Raw genomic sequence first — 21,068 nt, forward strand, 5'->3', positions numbered from 1 at the left:
AGAGGGCCAGTGGAGATTGAAGGAGTGGTGAGGAGACTGAGGACACACCTGGGCCTCATCCTCAATCAACTAGCCAATATAAAAGCCTGAGAAGAACAGTACCACAGCACCCCAGCTATTCCTCACACCACATGCTAAAACCTTAGCCTGCGTGATGGTTAGAGTGTTTTTTTGTAAACAAGACTGTAGCCTAAACTGTTTTGTGTAAAATGTAAAGACAAGGGAAGTGTTTACGTTCAGTTAGGGTAGTTTATTTCCTTTCCAGGTAGAGTGGAGTTTGTTGTTTTGGCTTTGACCTCCCCAAAGACCTATGCTTTCCACATTGTTGTTGCCTATTCAGTTTGCTGTAACCTTAAGTTTGATGTTGGAAATAAATGTACCCTTTTTTGTTATCTTTGCTTGTGATACTTTAGATATGTTTACTTACTCCGTTTCCAGCCTCTAGACTGCATTAAGGTCTTAACGTGTGTTCATTTAAGCTGTAGTTTTGCAGCTAATGCTGCATTCGTAGAAAACACGATGGAGATAAGAATCCATTTAGCCAAGCCTGGCATATTTTATTAGAAGGGCTGCACTCATCAGTCTCAATGGTGACAGCCTCCACTGAAGTGAACTGGTTCCACACAGGTGGTAATCATATGAGTGTGATTAGGCTATAGGAGGCAGGCATGAATCCTATACCTTGTACCTTGACGCCTCACTGTGGCACAAGCATAACATTGCATATCATATAGAACAGTGTTACATACAAGTGAAGACATAATTATATCCCATCAAATCTTAACAACGTGTGTTAATGTAAATATTGTCAGTATTTTGACATATTTTCTGTTTTTATATTGATGTTTTGTACTATACTCAAGAATGTAACACACTCACACTCAGGTACACACACATACCTCTGCGACATGTAATTACAGGACCACAATGGAGATGCATGCTGAGACTTTTTGTTATATCCTGGATGCCCTTTTATTGTGCATCGACATTGGTCTTGCAACCATACAATTGTTCAATAAACAAAACACAAAAATGGACAAATAACACAAGGTATTCAGGGAACACATAGCCCCACAATAGTTATCTTAATTAGGTTTCATAAATAACATAAGCTTAGTTTCTGAAAGACAATAAAAACATAAATAAAAACGAACATCATAAATTAAATCAAATAAATATATTCATGTAATAAATACATTCTTAAATTGGTGACAAGTGCTGTAATAATTTCAAACCCCATGAATCAAGTCAGAAACAAGGCTCTGGCCCTAAAAGCATTCAACGTGGGAAAAAAAAGACTTTTGACAAGTTCACTCTCCTCACAGTGGTTCTCAAACATTTTCATGTCAAGGACCCCCACATTTATATGTTTTTGGCCGCAGACCCCCGGCCCCTTTAAAAAGATTTTGTGCCAGAGACCCCCATAAGAGAAGATTTGTCAAGATGTGTCTACATTTTTAGAAAACAACGGATGGGCTTGTCGATCCGTTATTTTTTAATAGACAAGTCACAAAAGAGAGTTTTAGGTGTTTTGTTGGGGACCCCTGAGGGTCCCTGGACCTGCATTTTGACCACCAGTGCAAGGTCATTGGCTGGATGTGGAGAAGATGGCGTGCTTTTGGTCCACCGGCCTGCTGAGCTGAGGTGAGCTTTATCCTCCTCAGTAGACATCACTGGGATGAGGAGGAGGAAGTAGACAAGTAGGTAGGAGACGAATGGGAAGGAGAGGAGGTAGGAGAGGAGGAGGTAGGAGAGGAGGAGGTAGGAGACAAATGGGAAGGAGAGGAGGAGGTAGGAGAGGAGGGCGTAGGAGAGGAGGGCGTAGGAGATGAGGGTGTAGGAGAGGAGGCGGTAGGAGAGGAGGGGGTAGGAGAGGAGGGCGTTGGAGAGGAGAGGGTAGGAGAGGAGGGGGTAGGAGTGGTTGAGGTAGGAGAGGAGGGGGAGGAGGAAGAGGTGATGAGGGAGAGGAGAGAGGGAGTGGAGTAGGAGACGGTGGTGTAGAGAGGGGAGGAGGACTTGGCATTCCTGCGTGCGGCCCTGTGATGAAAACAACACAGAAATAATGAAGTTTAAACTTTAAGGATAAGGTTATTTGGTGAATGAATTCATGAATTAAAGAATGGACAAATTAGCGATTGATCGTCTTACTCAAACTCTGTGATCTTGCGTCGCACCCAGGGAGCGGTGAGCTGACTGCAGAACATGCCTTTTTCTGTCTGAAAACTGCAAGAACAAAACAGTTTAGACAGATAGATAGAAAGCTAGACAGACAGACAGACAGACAGACAGACAGACAGACAGACAGACAGACAGACAGACAGACAGACAGACAGACAGAACTCACATGAGAGCAGTGACACATGGAAGGTTCCTCCTCTGGACCAGGTATCCTATGATAGGCTCTGTTATCTCCTGTCTGCTTACTTTAGTACAGCAGGCTGACAGCTTCTCAACTGTAAGGAGACAACAAATGAATCAGGTTTTGTTCATGGTTCTTGTGATTCAATCTGTCTAAACACTAGGGACCAGTTAGATCTGTGTTGGGTTACCACCACTGTAGTGCTCTACTGGACGCAGGGTATATAGTTGACACATTTTTTTTTTAAAAGGCATTTCAGTTGACTGAAATAAATTTAAAAAAGAAGGCTTTACGAACAAACTGACTGAAACTGCATTGTGTGTTTACAAAACTAACTAAAACAAACTAAAACAAACTCAAATCGTAGAGAAAATGTCCATAGTTTTAGTCTTTGTCAGACAGTATCCGATATTTTTCTCAGCTCACTGTGAGCTTGTAGATCCGTTATTTCCATAATTTTTCTGAGCTCTTCGAATATCACCCCTGACTATCCCCAGTTACAATAAAAGTCTAAAGCTAACTCTAACTGACCTAGCAAACCTGCTTTAAAGACAAATGAAAACTAAAATGAAATTGAAAACAAAACAGTACAAATTGAAAACACATGAAATATTCTAAACAATCATAACTCTGATTGGGTGTACAGTGTTATGTATTCTATAAACCGTATAGTACAAACAAATACACCGTAAGTATACTAGTACAGTACTCACCAGCTGAGCCCATGTCAACCAGGGTCACCAGTACTACACACATCACAGAAGACTTCAGCAGGATTCCACAGGACACCATTTTTACTTGTTGATACGGCTTAGAGTGAAAGGAATGAATTTTTTTAAAAATGTATCAATTAAATTAATAAATAAATAAATAGGTGAATTCAATCTTCTTCTCTCCTCTTTTTTATCCTCCGTCCAGCCCAGTGATCTGACAAGCTTCATGAGTCTCTGATATTTAAGGCCTTGAAAAGCAGAAGTCCAACCTCCAAATTAGAGTGAATGTATGACTGAATAGTGGGGAAGTTTCTTGCCATGTGCCCTGCAGATATTGGCCAACAGGAAACACTTTCATCAGAGTTTTATTTTAGATTCTAAAGTGTGAGGTATTTTTTTCCACTGTGACACTGGTCCTTGCCGTGGGTTTCCAGGGGATTCTCCACTACTTAGAAACCGGAAGTGTGAAGCGATAATTGTCTGAGGCCCTAAAAAGTTAAATTGAGTCTTAAAAACGAGTGTTAAGCTTCGTTTTATCAAATGTAAACACTTTAAAGGACTGCATTCAATATATAGTATTAGTATATATAGCCTATTTTATTAGCCTTATTATTATGTTTTATTTACTTACTTGTGTGGGGGCGGGGGTGCCAACACACTGAAAAAGCCGGTGAGGAAGACTAGCTCTATAGTTGGAGTTGAACTAATCTGTAGGCGGCTGCGGAGGAGAGGATGAGGAAGGAAGCTGGATGCTATCCTGGAGAACCCCATCCATCCCCGATGAGCTATTGAAAATGAGGAGCATGTTCAGCCACAGACTCATCCTTTGCTAGTGCGTCTGTGCTTGTGCGTGTGCATGTGCCTGTTTGTGTGCGTGTGCTTGTGTTTGTGTGTGTGTGTAATTCGGGGAACATTACCCTATAAGTATTGGCCAATCACAGGTCAGCCTGATGTGTGAACTATGGATAACTCTGACTCAGCAGATTACAGTCATCATTTCTTCAAAATAAAAGAAGACAATCATTCAGGTCTCGTCATCAACCAGTCATGACATTAATCGACAATTTTTTCTGAGACCCTCCGTAACCAGTGGAAAATGTGTACAGTCAATGTTGATGACTTTGTTGCAACACTGCAAAGAGCCCCCTTTAGTCTGCATACGACACGCCTGCTGTCATCATCAACATACAGCAAGAACTATCATGTCTACTCTGCACTCACCTAATGTATATGTCACAGTGAATGTGAGAAATCAGTCTGCAAAATGACTGATTTCTCACATTCACCCACATTCATCACGGACAAAGGTGACTTTTCTAACTTCAAGTGCATTTGTCGTTTCCAAGAACGGATGCTGAACACAGAGTCCAAATTGTAGGAAAAAAACACAACCAGTGTGAGTAAGCGGTGCCTACTCTGTTTGTTTGATTGATTGATATACTTTATATAGTAAGACATGAGAACAACAGTACATGGAAGTACAAATTCACGATACAAGGTCTATATGGAAGACTCATAAAGCACTACGCTTGTTTAAAATGAGATCCCCACGCACACAAATCATGATGACATATAAGAGACAGACAGATATACACACTACTATACAGAACGTCATACAATCAGCTTACAGGTTACTGGTATGAAAATAAACATGTACAAGAAGGGGAAAAAAGGAAAAGTTCGGGGAATAGCATGAGAACGAGTTAATTCCCTTTGTTGAGCCAAATCTGGGTTGAACATGATCCGTGGAGCTGCCTCTGGTGTTATGATCGTGGACTTAATTTACGTTTTGGAAGTATTCTGACAAATACAGGGGGATCCCAATGTTGTGGCGTATCTTGTAGACCAGGACCATTGTAAGTTAATGTACTCTGTCCTCAACCCTAAGCCATCCAATCCTATAATGAGCAGGGGTTAGATGGGTTTTATGTTTGAGGCCAAGAAGTAGCCTTACTAGTTTGTTTTGGGATGTTTGGAGCCTTGTTTTTAAGGCCTTGGTGGTGCTGTGATACCATGAGGAGCATGCATAATCGAAATGACCTTGTATGAGGGCCCCTGCAAGAATCATCAAGGTATTCTTAGTGACTAGAGAGGCAATCCTTTACAAAAAGCGTGTTCTTTGGTTGACCTTTTTGATCACTCTTTCGGCCATTTTGTCACCGGAGAGGTTTGCCTCCAAGATGGAACCCAGGTAGGTAGTTTCCTCCTTTCTTGTGATAGCATCATCACCCGCTTTGATTGTGAGGCTCTCAGCCTTGCTAAGGTTAGTACTAGACCCAAAGAGGATGGATTCAGTTTTACCCAGGTGTAATGATAGTTTGTTGTCGGTGTGTGATGTTTGATGAGTGTGTGCTGGCATTCAGATGGTACTATTCTATTTGATGTGTGGGTGCTGGTATTGAGGCCGTACTACTCTATTTGCACTGATCATTAAAGCAATGGTCAACGAGTTATAGCCATTTGAAAAGTTAGAAACTGCTGTAACACTGCTGTAGTGTCCTATACAGTATGTGTGCAATTTAGGTTTATTTAGTTACTTTGAAGTATTTCTATAATGTTATGAACTTTTGTTGTTATACTTAAATTAGCTACTTTTTACTTAATTCAATTTAACTTTTAAGTATTTTTACTGCCTGTATTTACTTTGAAGTATTTTTACTCATTTTAAGTACTTTAAGTATTTTCACTCTTTTATTTGCTTTTGATTATTTTTACTCTCTTTTATACTTTTGAATATCTTTTACTCATTTTAAGTAGTTCTAAGTATTTTTACTCAATTTATTTACTTTTTAGTATTTTTACTCAGCTGTTTATGCCGTGCTCGGACGGACAGACAGACAAATACACACGGTCAAATGTAGAGCAGGCATAAAGGTTGAATGTGAATGCTAAAGGGTAACAATTGTCATTCCCCTGTGACCCCAAAGTTATGCTAAGCTCGCAAGCTCACAATGTGTGGCCGTGTGTTGTGGGCTTAGATCGGCTATTTTCAAATGGTATTAGGGTTAAAGTGGTTAAACTGATTAAATATTAACATATTTTGTTGGGGACCCCCTGGAACCTCACCAAGGACCCCTGTGGGTGCCGCAGTATGTGTTTTACAGTGTTTTCAGTGCTCCATGGTGATTGGAGGGTAGAGGGGCAGTGGAGATTGAAGGAGTGGCTAGGAGACTGAGGACACACCTGGGCCTCATCCTCAATCAACTAGCCAATACAAAAGCCTGAGAAGAACAGTGCTACAGCACCCTAGCCATTCCTCACACCACATGCTAAAACCTTAGCCTGTGTGCCGTTTGAGTGTTTTTTTTTGATAAACAAGACAGTATCCTAAACTGTTTTTTGTCAAATGTAAAGACAAGGGAAGTGTTTATGTTCAGTTAGGGTAGTTTATTTCCTTTCCTTTTCAGGTAGGGTGGAGTTGTTTGTTGTTTTGGCTTTGGCTTACCCAAAGACCTATGCTTTCCACATTTTTGTTGCCTATTCAGTTTGCTGTAACCTTAAGTTTGAGGTTGGTAATAAATGTACCCTTTATTTGTTATCTTCGCTTGTGATACTTTAGATATGTTTACAGGATCATGTAATTACAGGACCACACTGGAAATGCATTCTGAGACTTTTTTGTTATATCCTGGATGCCCTTTTATTGTGCATCAACATTGTTGCAACCATACAATTGTTCAATAAACAAAACACAAAGTCAAATGGACAAATGACACAAGGTATTCAGGGAATACATAGCCCCACAATTCCAAGTTTCATAAACAACATCAGCTTAGTTTCTGAAAGACAATAAAAACAAATACAAATGAACATCATAAATTACATCAGTCAATAAATATATTCATGTAATAAATACATTATTAAATTGGTGACAAGTGCTGTAAACCCCATGAATCAAGTCAGAAACAACACTTTGGAATGAGCGAAAAGCTATCTTGTCTATTATTTTTTTAATAGACAAGTCATAAAAGAGAGTTTTAGATGTTTTGTTGGGGACCTCCTTGAACCCCCTCAAGGACCCCTGAGGGTCCCTGGACCTGAATTTTGACCACCAGTGCTCTACAAGGTCATTGGCCTGATGGGGAGAAGATGGCGTGCTATTGGTCCACCGGCCTGCTGAGGTGAGCTTTATCCTCCTCAGTAGACATCACTGGGATGAGGAGGAGGATGGAGAGGAGGAGGAGGTAGGAGACAAGGAGGTAGGAGACGAATGGGAAGGAGAGGAGGAGGTAGGAGATGAGGGAGTAGGAGAGGAGGGGGTAGGAGACGACTGGGAAGGAGAGGAGGAGGTAGGAGAGGAGGAGGTAGAAGAGGAGGGGGTAGGAGAGGAGGAGGTAGGAGAGGAGGAGGTAGGAGAGGAGGGGGTAGGAGAGGAGGAGGTAGAAGAGGAGGGGGTAGGAGAGGAGGATGTAGGAGAGGAGGAGGTAGGAGAGGAGGGGGTAGGAGAGGAGGAGGTAGAAGAGGAGGGGGTAGGAGAGGAGGAGGTAGAAGAGGAGGAGATAGGAGAGGAGGGGGTAGGAGAGGAGGGCGTAGGGGAGGAGGGGGTAGGATAGGAGGAGGAAAGAGAGGAGGGGGTAGGAGAGGAGGGGGTAGGAGAGGAGGAGGGAAGAGAGGAGGGGGTAGGAGAGGTTGAGGTAGGAGAGGAGGGGGTAAGAGAGGAGGGGTTAGGAGAGGAGGAGGTAAGAGAGGAGGGGGTAAGAGAGGAGGGGGTAGGAGAGGAGGAGGAAAGAGAGGAGGAAGAGGTGATGAGGGAGAGGAGAGAGGGAGTGGAGTAGGAGACTGTGGTGGAGAGAGGGGAGGAGGACTTGGCATTCCTGCGTGCGGCCCTGTGATGAAAACAACACAGAAACAATGAAGTTTAAACTTTAAGGATAAGGTTATTTGGTGAATTAATTCATGAATTAAAGAATGGACAAATTAGCGATTGATCGTCTTACTCAAACGCTTTGATCTTGCGTCGCACCCAGGGAGCGGTGAACTGACTGCAGAACATGCCTTTCTCTGTCTGAAAACTGCAAGAACAAAACAGTTTAGACAGTTAGCTAGATAGCGAAATAGCTAGATAGATAGACAGACAGACAGACAGACAGACAGACAGACAGACAGACAGACGTGTTGATTTTGACAGCAGATATTTATTTAGTTTTAGTCATAGTCGCCATTTAGTTTTTGTCATATTTTAGTTATCTTTAATGTTTTCGTTTTTGTCTAGTTTTAGTCGACTAAATATCATAAGATTTTAGTCGACCAAATCTACAGTTGATTTAGTCGACTAAAATGTATTTTGGCGGTGCCTTGATGGCGACTAAAATGTATTTTGGCAGTGCCTTGATGGCTTGATTGGTTGCATGATGAAAATAGCCGATCGACAAGCTCACAACGCGTCGTGCTTGTAGATCTGCTATTTTCAGAACGCAACACCCTAGCGCAACCAAACATAAAATGACTTAGTTCTACTGGATCTCTTCTCCACTCATCCCTCACTAACATTTTAGTCTAGTTTTCATTTGTTGGCAAAATTGTCTTAGTTTTAGTCATCGTAGCTTAGTTTTTATTTTGTTTTTATTTTGTTTTCGTCAGTGACAAAAGGTAGTCGACGAACATTTTTCGTCATAGTTTTAGTCGACAAAATCAACAGTGACAGACAGACAGACAGACAGACAGACAGACAGACAGACAGAACTCACATGACAGCAGTGACACATGGAAGGTTCTTCTTCTGGACCAGGTATCCTATGATAGGTTCTGTTATCTCCTGTCCGCTTACTTTAGTACAGCAGTCTGACAGCTTCACAACTGTAAGGAAACAACAAATGGATCAGGTTCTGTTCATTGTCCTTGCGATTCAATCTGCCTATAACCACCAGGGGGGACCAGGGAACTAAAATCATAGAGAAAATGTCCTTCAGTTTTAGTCTTTGTCAGTATCCGATATTTTTCTCAGCTTACTGTGAGCTTATACATCCGTTATTTCCACTATTTTTCTGAGCTCTTCGAATATCACCCCTGACTAATTACAATTACAATTACAATAAAATACAAAAACTAACGCTAATACAAAACTACACTACTAAGTCTTTTCACACAAAAAACAACTAACTAAACTAAACTGAAATTGAAAACTAAATGAAATAAAAATGTCAAACAAATGAAGATTTTTTTTTTTCATTCATATTTTTATTGGAAGTTAGGTACAAGATCAGTTCACTTCAGTATGATCACATATATCAAGCTTATTTTAAGCATACATGAAAAGAAAACTGTCCATCTTCAGCATATGATCATTCGTCTTGCCTACTTCCTTAAATGTTTTTTCTTTTTTTAAACAAACAAAATAAACAGACATCAGAGAAAAAAAGGAACAATTTAAAATAACAACAATAAGAAGAAGAGCATGGCACATAATCTCGCTTTTGAGAACAGAGAATATGAAAACAAAGACCAGATATAGAGATATAGGAAAGGAGGTAGAGGGGGGGGGGGGGGCGGGTAGAAAGAGAGAAGACAAATGAAGAATTCTAAACAATCATAACTCTGATTGGGTGTACAGTATACAGTATGTATTCTATAAACCGTATAGTACAAACAAATACACCTACAGTAAGTATACTAGTACAGTACTCACCAGCTGAGCCCATGTCAACCAGGGTCACCAGTATTACACACATCACAGAAGACTTCAGCAGGATTCCACAGGACACCATTTTTGCTTGTTGATACGGCTTAGAGTGAAAGGAATTAATACAAAAAATGTATCAATTAAATAAATAAATAAATAGGTGAATTTAGTCCTCTCTCCTCTTCTTTCTCCTCCTTCAAGCCCAGTGATCTGACAAGCTTGATGTGTCTCTGATATTTAAGGCAGAAGCCCAACCTCAAAATGAGTCATCTCTCTCTCTCTCTCTTTCTTGCCATGTGACCAGCAGATATTGGCCGACAGGAAACACTTTCATCAGAGTTTTATATTAAATTCTAAAGTGCGAGGTATTTCTTTCCGCTGTGACACTGGTCCTTGCGGTGGGTTTCTCGGGGATTCTCCACCACTTAGAAACCGGAAGTGTGAAGCGATAATTGTCTGCGGCCCTGAAAAAGCTGGAGGCGGCGGAGAGGATGAGGAAGGAAGCTGGATGCTATCCTGAGTCTGCGGCTGGTTCAGCCGCAGACTCATCCTTTGCTAGTGTGTCTGCGTCTGCGTGTGCGTGTGCGTGTGCGTGTGTGTGCGTGTGCGTGTGTGTGCGTGTGCGTGTGCGTGTGCGTCTCAGTGTTAGACGTTAGAGTCTGCTTGATGTTCACACATCAGTCCCATGACTGGTTTATGATGAGGTCTTCTTTGATTTCGAAGAAATGATGACTGTGATCTGCCAAGTCAGAGTTATCCATAGTTCACAGTGAACTATGGATAACTCTGACTCGGCACGGTAGATTACAAAATCAAAGACAATCATTCAGGTCTCATCATCAACCAGTCATGGAACTGTTCATCATTTATCGACACGTTTTTCCTTGAGTAAACAGTGAAAAATGTTGATCACTTTTTTGCCACACTGTCTGCAAAGAGCCCCCTTTAGTCTGCAAACGACACGCCTGCTGCCATCATCAACGTACAGCGAGAACTATCATGTCTACTCTGCACTCACCTAATGTATATGTCACAGCGAATGTCAGAAATTAGTCTGCAAAATTATTAATTTCTCACATTCACCAACACTAACCGTCAAAGTTTGAAACTGAATTGAAAACAATTCATTTCAGTGGGATGTCACTACTTCACTGCTAGCCTATACACCTTAGCAAGTCACTCAGTGCTGACACAGTTACTGTATATCCCAACCTAAATATATTTAATGGATCAAAACTTTCATCATTTTAAAACTTTCATCATCTTTGAAAAGACAAAGTTGTCCTGACCTGGTGTCCTTTCACTCAGACATATAATATAATATAATATAATATAATATAATATAATATAATATAATATAATATAATATAATATAACATTACATACATTATATTACATATTATATTACTGTATTTGTACATTGCAGCTGCCTACATTGTGAACATTCTCACAGACTGCTTAGTCAAATGAACCACAACTTCCAGTTTCATCTTTATTTTGGACATACTGTAAATCCCCTCAACATCCTGTTTTTAATAAGAAGTCATTCTGAAAGCATATCATGTGATCTAACAGAAACAGACACAAACAGAGAGGCAGAGAGAGAGAGAGAGAGAGAGAGAGAGAGAGAGAGAGAGAGAGAGAGAGAGAGAGAGAGAAAGAGAGAGAGAGAGAGAGAGAGAGAGAGAGAGAGGGAGAGTCATGTCATGTCTAGACATGTCATGTCAGATTTTGTGGCAATTTCTTGTATCTTCCTTCCCTTTTGTTGGAAAATGATAGTGATCAACCAAACTACTCCCACTGAAATAGCACACAACAAGAGTCTACATTGTGTTTGAATAGAGACTTACAACTCAGGCTTTAATATAAATTAACTTGATACGTCTTGTTAGTACATTTGCACCTGCACATCTGTGCATTTAGCAATGCACAGATGTTTAACAATGCTCAGGGAGCCGGTCGGTGTACTGTCTTGCTCAAAGGCCGTTTGGACACAACGCTGGAAGGAGTTAGGTTCAAACAGGGAACCAGCCATTTACCAGGTGACTGCTTTGCCGTATCAGGGGAGGAAAACAAAACCTTTCCTGTATAACAGTGATACTCAAAGTGGGGTCTGGGGGCCCCTAGGGTTGAGGGGGTTCCAGGGGGTCCCCAGCTAAATATCTTAATAGCATAAAAATCTGTTTAACCACTTTAATCTATACACTTCAGCTATTTGAAAATAACCTGTCCACAACCTCACAACACGTCACGATGCAACACGTTGTGAGCTTGGAAAAAATATTTTATGTGGGCCTCGCCGCCCCCTAGCATAAAATATTTTCAGGTAGGGGTCTGCGGCCAAGTACATATTAATCTTGGGGTCCTTGACATGAAAAAAAAACACTGCTGTATAGAATGAGAGCAGGGTGGAGAGCAACGTGGTTCCGCAAGAGAGATAACTGTCTGTGAGATAAATTAGAAAAGGGCACTTCCTCCTAGTGCATGAAGGAAATCAGGCATACACTAGGAGGGCACTGGTTGGGTTCTGCAGTGGTGCAACTCTGAGCGTAGCACCCTTACCACAGTATTACCACGTCATTACCATTACCACGTTACTATGTTCCTTCCCCTCACCAGTGGTGTAAAATTTACTCAAGTACTGTACTTGAGTACAATTTTGAGGTACTTTTACTTCATTGGAGTATTTCCAATTGTCTATACTTTTACTTCTACTCCACTACATCTATATTGGCAAATATTGTACTTTTACTCCACTACAATTATTTGAAAACTTTAGTTACTAGTTACTTTGCAGATATAAATTATTATATTATAAAACATACAATAAACACTTTAGCCCTGTTTTATACATCTACAGATCTACAAACTCTGCTATTTTCAAACATTTTTGTACTTTTACTTTTGGTATTTTAAGTACATTTTGATGGCAATACTTTTACTCAAGTAACATTTTGAACACGGTATTGTAACAGAGTATTTCTACATTGCAGTATTGATACTTTTACTTAAGTAGAAAATGTGAGTAGCCTACTTTTTCCACCACTGCCCCTCACCACGGTGCAGTGTATTTCTTTCTTACTAAAGCGTAGTGTGGCCAGTCAGCCACTGGGTGGCATATCCTGCTACAGTATGTGAGCACAAAGAAGGCTTGCCAGAACTCAGAGACTGTATTAAGCCTGTATTAAGTCCACTGTAGATGTAATTCAAGCCGTGAATCCTTTATAGGTTCACGCTATCAAAGGTACGGAAAGTTGTTTGGGCTGTGTTTAGGCCTACAGTATAGCCCATTTACAAAACATTGTTTCTATTAAATGCCATATTTAGAACTATGTCTGAATCGGGCTGAATACTAGAGTACATTTGGTTTGACTACCTGAAAGTGTATTGTCCACTAATTATAGCTTTAATCAATTTTAATAAATAGTTTTGTTTGGTGATGACATACATACGTAGGCCTACATATACACATATGAGGTGTGACGTGTGCATGTGCCTGGATGTTTTACCTACAGGTACAATTCCTTAGCAACCATTTTCCAGCAGTAATGAGGGGGGTGTACGTGTATGGTAAATATAAAAACTGTCTCTCTGTCTCTGCTATGCATTATTAAAACAAACAAACAAAGTTGAATGGGAGTGTACTGCCACGCCTCAGCCAAACGAGACAAGCCCGCTGCGTCACAGGAGCAGGCACCTAGCACCTTAAAGGAGGAGTTCACCCAAAACATTACTTATTTTCTATCAATTGCACACCCTATGAAGCCTTGAATCCATGGATTCTTTTTTGTTTTTGTCGCATTCTTAAGCTAATAATTTGATTCCCGTCTCCTACCGGCTAATGTATCCGGTAGGAGACACAAAGTAGATTATTTGTGTCTCCTACCGGAAATACACACGGTCATCAAATTATTGTCTTAGGAATGCCACAAAAACAAAAATAAATCCATGAAATCAAGGCTTCATGGGGTGTGCAATTGATAGAAAATAAGTCATTTTCACTCCTCCTTTAAAGAGGCTGTAACTGTCCGAGCTGCTCCAGTGTCTTCTCTACAAACAATCAAAGTTCCTTGTGATCCAGATTATGTTTTAGAGTAAAGTCAATTATTCCAAATAGTTATGATTGAATTTGATCATGTAGCTATTGTACTCTATTGACACAAATTCTTCACCACACCAGATAAAATCACACGTGCCTATGGAAATATAGAATTACCTAATATTTTATTCAGTTCAAAAGTGTACATGATAGCTCAAAATACATATACTATACAGAGGAGATTGGCCAATCACAGGCGTCACACAATCCCTCCATGATGGAAAAGTGATGCTGAGTGACACACTGTGACACCATGATCTGTGGCAACATGCAGTGACAGCCCTGGTTCAGACAAACTCATTCTAGGAAACAATAGCTGTCACTTTCTGCGTTTTTTGTTTGTTTACCTTCTGGGTATCATGGAATAACGCAAGTACCATAAACCATTCATCTCAGAAGAAATACATAGAGATGGAGAGAGAAAGAGAGAACAGAATAGATAAAAGATACACAGAAAACTAGAAATACCACAGCATGTTTGTATGCCTCCACCAACCAGTTGCTGTTCACATCTGTGTCTGTCCAGACTCCTATAGTTGTGTATGAAGATGGACGGACGGACGGGCGGCTGGACAAATGGTAGAAAAAAGCAAGAGAGATGATGAAAAGTCAAAGAGAAGATCAATTAATTTTACAGTAACAGGACAGGAGTGAATGTCATGATCAACCAGTAACCTATCGTTCTGATCTCATGATCAACCGGTACCCTCAACCCCTCATATAACTATACTTATATGACTATTTACCCTGTCTTTGGTCAGCCAGTAACTTTATCCATGTGAGTGGGTGTGTGTCCTCGTGCTCGTGCGTGCCTGCCTCCAAACATCTCCATTGACAACCTGGCAGCCTCCTATCATCAAAAGCTGTCATTGATGATGAATTACACCACCGCCTCAGCTGTGCCAGTGGAGCTTGCTCAAGGCTGAGGAAAAAGCGTCTTTGAGAACCGCGACCTCCAAGCAAAGACCAAAATATTGGTCTATAAATGAGTGGTCCTCCCCACTCTTCTGTATGGAGCAAAAGCCTGGACCACATACAGTAGGCACTTCTAAGCACTTGAGGGCATTATCGTCAGAGACGCCTCCTGGGAGGATCGACGCACTAACACCGGCGTCCTGGAGGAGGCTGACATTTCCACCATCACTGCTACCATTGCCCAAAACCAGCTCAGATGGACTAGCCATGTTATCCGCATGCCAAAAGAAGAGGTTTAAGGATAGCATGAAAGCAAACATAAGTGCCACATAGACCTTAAAGCTTGGGAAGACATGGCTAAAGACAGGACGACCTGGAGGAACCTTGTCCGTGAGGGTGCTGCACTGTATATATAATGATGACCTCTGCCATGCTGCACAAAGACAAGCGCAGACTCAGGAAGGAGAGAGCAACCTCCAAACAGGCCCAACGCAAACCCACCACTACATTCCCCTGTCCACACTGCAGAAGAATAATCGGGTCCAGAGTCGGCCTCCATGCCCACCTGATGACCCACAAGGACCAAGAAGAAGGACATCATGACCGGCGATGGTGGTGCGTGCGTGCGTGCGTGCGTGCGTGCGTGCGTGCGTGCGTGCGTGCGTGCGTGCGTGCGTGCGTGCGTGCGTGCATGCGTGCGTGCATGCAAGAGAGAGAGAGAGAGAGAGAGAGAGAGAGAATTGTGTAACCAGCTGCTTGCAAGTCGGTGCCTGTCTCCTGTCCTAACAAAGGGAGCTCTGATGTATCCATCAATATCTTTGAGCTCCGAAAGAATTCACCCATGGAAGTAGCCCTATATTCTTACACACACACACACACACACACACACACACACACACACACACACACACACACACACACACACACACACACACACACACACACACACACACACACACACACACACACACACACACACACACACACACTGTCACAAACAGGGCGTCTTTTGTTCACAGTTTACAAAGGGCTTAGGTTCTCACCTTATTAATAGGGATGCATGCCACCATTTTGAGTTGACAACAGGGTTAAATTCAGCCACTTATTACAAACTGAGAATGGACAGTACTGTCTGTCCCCCTAAATTTCAAGTAGGAATTTATGTCAGCTTTGACCTGAGTGAATACTTGGAAGTTAAACTGTTGAGTCATTGAACAATGATAAGCTTCATTGGAGAGTGAAAAAGGGAGGGAGGGGGGAGAGAGAGAGAGAGAGAGAGAGAGAGAGAGAGAGAGAGAGAGAGAGAGAGAGAGAGAGAGAGAGAGAGAGAGAGAGAGAGAGCGAGTGAGAGAGAGAGAGATTCAGCTTCTTAAAAGTCATTGCACCAAACTCAGGTCCAGTGAAATGTTGCATCCTGCAGAATTGCACCTTTACTGCAGAATAATTTAAGCATAAACATGTAAACACACTGTATTCAAAGCAGAGTAATAATTTCTAGATGCATATAAACATATGCATAGCAGAAAGATAATGAGTATAGAGGGCATTTAAACATAATCCATAGGAGAATAACACTGTAGTTAGTATAGGTGAACGTAACCATACAGTAATGGGAATGGGACTGGGTCTTTGCAGCTGTCATGGTTCACATTAACATAATATTTATTGTACAACTTTGTGTTTGTGTCTAAATGGCAAGGCAAGGATCTGTTATAGTGCAGTGGAAGTGAAATGCGTGCGTGCGTGCGAGTGTGTGCGCACACACTTCAGGGAGGAGCCCGAAATGGGTGGTGGGGGCCGCAAATTTAGTAGATAAAAGGAGTTTGGGTCAGCTGCTCCTCTGTCCTTACCTCCTGATACATACACACAGACAGACACAGACACAGACACACACACACAGACACACACCAAGCTGCAGCCATGAAGACCACACCGGTGTTGATGCTCTCAGCTCTGCTGTGCACGCTGGCTACTTGCATCAATGTCATGCCTCCTGCTGACTTCGACCTGGACCAGGTGAGAGACAGAGAGACAGAGAGCGAGAGAGAGAGAGAGAGAGAGAGAGAGAGAGATTTATCCCGATTCAGAAAGCTTACCTTTCCTACTGTACATGTACTATTTCTGACAGCTCGTTTTTTAAGTTGCAATGTTCACACATTTCTTTATTCCTTTTAATTATAAATACATAATTGTGTTGTTTTGTTCCACCTTCTCGTTGGCAATGTAAATATTGAATGGAGAGAGAGAGAGAGAGAGAGAGAGAGAGAGAGAGAGAGAGACGAGAGAGAGAGAGAGAGAGAGAGTGAGTTTTAAAGTCTGTTTAAAGTCCGCTTTCCAGGCACCGCTGGGTTGGACTGGATTCTCAATATGGCTTTCTTCCACCGGGAACGGTCCATGGCCACCTCATGGTCGATGCCAAGTGTCTGCCAGGACTTCTTAGGCCGGCCAGTGGGTCTTGTCCCCTTTAAGTCAATCAACATTACTTTCTTCACCCAATCATTCTTTTCATTCCTTATTACGTGTCCGTGGCCATCTCAGTCTGCCTCTCGTAACTACATCCACTATATGGCCTCCACTCCCATCTTCTGTCTCAGCTCTGCACTGGTCTTTCTCTCTCTCTCTCTCTCTCTCTCTCTCTCTCTCTCTCTCTCTCTCTCTCTCTCTCTCTCTCTCTCTCTCTCTCTCTCTCTCTCTCTTTTTCTTTATTTTCATGAGAAACATACGTTTGCATTGCCAAAGCAAAAGTGGAAGAAAAATATCTAAACAAAATAACGTATCTACAACAATAAAAATGAATAAAGAAATGTGTAGATTTTCATCCCTTTAAATGTATTATTATATTGCGCTGATCAGAGCAACGGTCACCACGTTATGGACATTTTAAGTGTTAAACACTGCTGTTACACTGCTTGACCAACGGTGCACCTATGGCCCCTGGTGTGACTATTGTCATGGCAGTCCCCTTAACAGTGTTTGCGCCAAGTTTGGTATGGAACGTTTTAGTTCCATACCAAACCTTTTAAGTTCGGATGTTACGTTTGTGACGTCCACGGTCGACCGACCCACCCTCTAGGCAATTCTAACATAGGATATTTGAATAAAAATAAGGTCTCTCTCTCTCTCTCTCTCTCTCTCTCTATATCTCAGATGGCTGGCAAGTGGTACATGGCAGGACTGGCCACCAATGCTCAGTGGTTTGTGACCCGTAAGGCAATGATGAAGATGGGTACTATTATGGTGGCGCCAACTGTTGAGGGAGACCTCTATGGCACTTCTGCCACCCTCAAGTGAGCTTTGAAACCCACGTGCAAACATGCAACATGCTAAATGAAATGAACTGTGAGTGAAAAGCATGATCTCTCTCTCTCTCTCTCTCTCTCTCTCTCTCTCTCTCTCTCTCTCTCTCTCTCTCTCTCTCTCTCATAGTTCTGATGGTACCTGCAGCAGAATGGCTCGCCTCGGTAATAGGACAGAAACACCCGGACGTTTCAGCGTTCGTGCCCACCGTAAGTATAACACACACACACACACACACACACGTGCACGCATGCGCACACATGTTGATGTACACTGTTGCCATTTTTGTTCCTCAGCTTGGAACATCGACTACGACTTGCGAGTGGTAGATGTGGTTTATGACAGCTATGCTATCGCCTACATCAACAAGACCACGGCCGGTGTGTCTGACCCTGAGGTTATCATCAAGTTCTTCAGTGAGTAACGTTTTCTCACCACACATAGGCCATTGAATAGAAGCAGCCTTTAAAAAGGCGTGTTGCTCCAGCCCTGTGTGTAAAACAGGTGTTGTTGTACTTGCAGGTCGATCCCCTGAGGTGAACGTGACCCTGCAGGATAAGTTTGTGAAGTTCTCTCTGGACACTGGGGTTCTCCGTGACAACATTCTGATATTGCCTATGAATGGTAGGCATTTTTTTACTAACCCCCTCCCCCCCCCCCCCTTTTTATTATTATTATTTCAAAATAATAATATTAAATATAATATTAAAAACTAATTCTAACTTTTAAGAAATTCTACGAAATTCCATAAATTCCACAAATTAAACTTTCAAGAAGAAGTAAAAAAAGCTTATCTACAAGCTGACAACGCATTGCGAAGCAACGCGTTATGAGCTCGTAGATCTGCTATTTTCACTAGTTTGGGTCCCGGGGAGACATCACATTTCTCGATTGGGTCTCGAGCTAAAAAGTTTGGGAACCACTGGTATAGGAGATCAGTAGTTGGACAATTAATGTCTGTCACGTTCTTTTTTATTTTGTCTGAGACTTGATGACTAGATGTCTGTCTAAACATCATGGCTACTACTATTTCCAACCGTATGTTTGTTGTTTCAGGTGAGTGTCCTCACCTGTAAGTGTGCTGACGCATAAACAGCTTCATCACTCCACCTCCTCACTCTGTCTGCAACCGCTGAAAGCTGCACCTGAGGACAGACAACAGCCCTCAGCTTAACTGATGCCAACCCACGTGCACAATGCCTACCGAACACTGATCCTTTATCTGCTTCCTCCAGAGGCACACTGCCTGCTAAAGACTGATCTGAAAGACAGCCCTTAACCTTTCTGAGCTTGGGGGGGAAAGACTGGGAATGAATAAAGGAGAGTGTCCCCTACCTACCTACTACGCCTGCCCCGCAACATACACACACACTCATGCAAGCACACACACGCAAATATGCACGTGCATGCATGGCAACAAACCGTTGCCATGCCAATCTCTATATCTTTTGTACATTAATGTCTTTTTTATACTTCTGATTTGTGATTATCTCGGTTGAAATTAAAATGTAGCAAAATTACACATTTTGGCCTTTGGGTCATGTTTCTATAGATGGGTTTCCGCGCGACGTCATCACAGAGCAGAGTGCGCAATCAGCGCATGCATGGGGTAGAACGAACCGGAAGCGCCATCCACTCTGTTGTTATTTTCGGGATTTAGATAGGCATAATGCTGCTATTATAGGCATAATAGGCATAATGCTGCTATTATATACAAACAGATCCAACTTCCGACAAATCATTTTTATTGAGTAAAGAAGATATTACAAACTGCATAATTTAATCTACTTTCATTAAACCTGGTGAAGACCATTTATTTTATGCATGTACAATGGCCAGAGCTGCTGGGGGTAATAGCGCCCTCTACAGGCTCATCCCGCCACTGCGCGCGCATCATCCTCTCATGTTTACAAACAGGAAACCCATCTATACTTTTCAGTTTACACTTTTACAGTAGACACTGCCACCTCGTGGTAGATGGGGAAATTGCATTGGCAACCCAATACTGCCACAGGATATTTTATGGAATTGAATGATTGGAATTGTAATCTTGCACATTAGAGGTTGAATTACAATGAATTCAAGCAGGGTTATATTAAAAAAACATAGGCTACTGGTTGTTATTTAACACGGCTGTACCTGATATGATGCTATTTCAGTGCTATAATGTCCTACCCTTGCTTTGTTTGTTAGGCACGTTTATGTCCCAGCTGCTTTCCTCTAAAATTTTCCTAAGAGGAAAAAATAAAATATATTATAATTCGATAATAGTGACTGACCACTACACATACAATTGAGAATCAGAATTATTTATTATTTTGCCAAGTATATTTGTAGATGTACATTTAAATTTAAATATATTTTTTCCAAAGATTTTAAAGAATAACATGAAACAACTCAAAGGTTATTATACTCTAAACTCGTGTTTCGAGTATAAAACGCTTTCAGTTTGTGTCACCTTTCTATTGGCAATTAACACCTTCTTCCAGTTTATTCTTATTAATGTAAAACTAAAACTGATTCTGCTATGTTGACTGTTGCAACAGGCATATGTAACACCACCACATTGATGAGAAGTGTCAGTGAGTGATGATCTTTCGTTGGCTAAATTCCAAATCCCTCGCTCGTTCACTGTTCTTTAATCTTAAGAGAGAGATTCAGCTTCTTAAAAGTCATTGCACCAAACTCGGGTCCAGTGAAATGTTGCATCCTGCAGAATTGCACCTTTACTGCAGAATAATTTAAGCATACACACACTGTATTCAAAGCAGAATAATAATGTGTAGATGCATAAACATATGCATAGCAGAAAGATAATGAGTATAGAGGCATTTAAACATAATCCATAGGATAATAATAGTTAGGTGAACATAACCATACAGTAATGGGAATGGGACTGGGTCTTTGCAGCTGTCATGGTTCACATTAACATAATATTTATTGTACAACTTTGTGTTTGTGTCTAAATGGCAAGGCAAGGATCTGTTATAGTGCAGTGGAAGTGAAATGCGTGCATGCGTGCGTGCGAGTGTGTGTGTGTGTGCGCACACACTTCAGGGAGGAGCC

At 41.6% G+C, this 21,068-nt stretch overlaps 3 protein-coding genes across 3 annotated transcripts; 1 reads left to right on the top strand and 2 right to left on the bottom strand.

Annotated features, from left to right (window-relative positions):
• Window positions 1–736: 736 nt before the first annotated feature.
• On the bottom strand, window positions 737–3,258 carry LOC308077258 (uncharacterized protein). The gene is made up of 4 exons (XM_080417880.1): window positions 3,073–3,258; window positions 2,345–2,453; window positions 2,149–2,223; window positions 737–2,037 (listed from the first exon to the last, which is right to left on the bottom strand). Exons 1-4 carry the CDS (start codon window positions 3,149–3,151, stop codon window positions 1,671–1,673), a joined length of 630 nt encoding a protein of 209 aa, XP_080274006.1. The 5' UTR covers window positions 3,152–3,258; the 3' UTR covers window positions 737–1,670.
• Window positions 3,259–6,816: 3,558 nt separating this feature from the next.
• LOC308077257 (uncharacterized protein) lies at window positions 6,817–9,903 on the bottom strand. Its single transcript, XM_080417879.1, has 4 exons — window positions 9,698–9,903; window positions 8,760–8,868; window positions 8,010–8,084; window positions 6,817–7,898 (listed from the first exon to the last, which is right to left on the bottom strand). Exons 1-4 carry the CDS (start codon window positions 9,774–9,776, stop codon window positions 7,220–7,222), a joined length of 942 nt encoding a protein of 313 aa, XP_080274005.1. The 5' UTR covers window positions 9,777–9,903; the 3' UTR covers window positions 6,817–7,219.
• A 6,684-nt stretch (window positions 9,904–16,587) lies between these two features.
• On the top strand, window positions 16,588–19,392 carry LOC308076686 (lipocalin-like). Its single transcript, XM_080417091.1, has 6 exons — window positions 16,588–16,721; window positions 17,853–17,992; window positions 18,132–18,211; window positions 18,299–18,418; window positions 18,525–18,626; window positions 19,059–19,392. Exons 1-6 carry the CDS (start codon window positions 16,626–16,628, stop codon window positions 19,076–19,078), a joined length of 558 nt encoding a protein of 185 aa, XP_080273217.1. The 5' UTR covers window positions 16,588–16,625; the 3' UTR covers window positions 19,079–19,392.
• Window positions 19,393–21,068: the final 1,676 nt, after the last annotated feature.

This window comes from Gymnoscopelus braueri (genome assembly GCF_963280865.1).
Source record: "Gymnoscopelus braueri genome assembly, chromosome: 21".
Taxonomy (NCBI): domain Eukaryota; kingdom Metazoa; phylum Chordata; class Actinopteri; order Myctophiformes; family Myctophidae; genus Gymnoscopelus; species Gymnoscopelus braueri.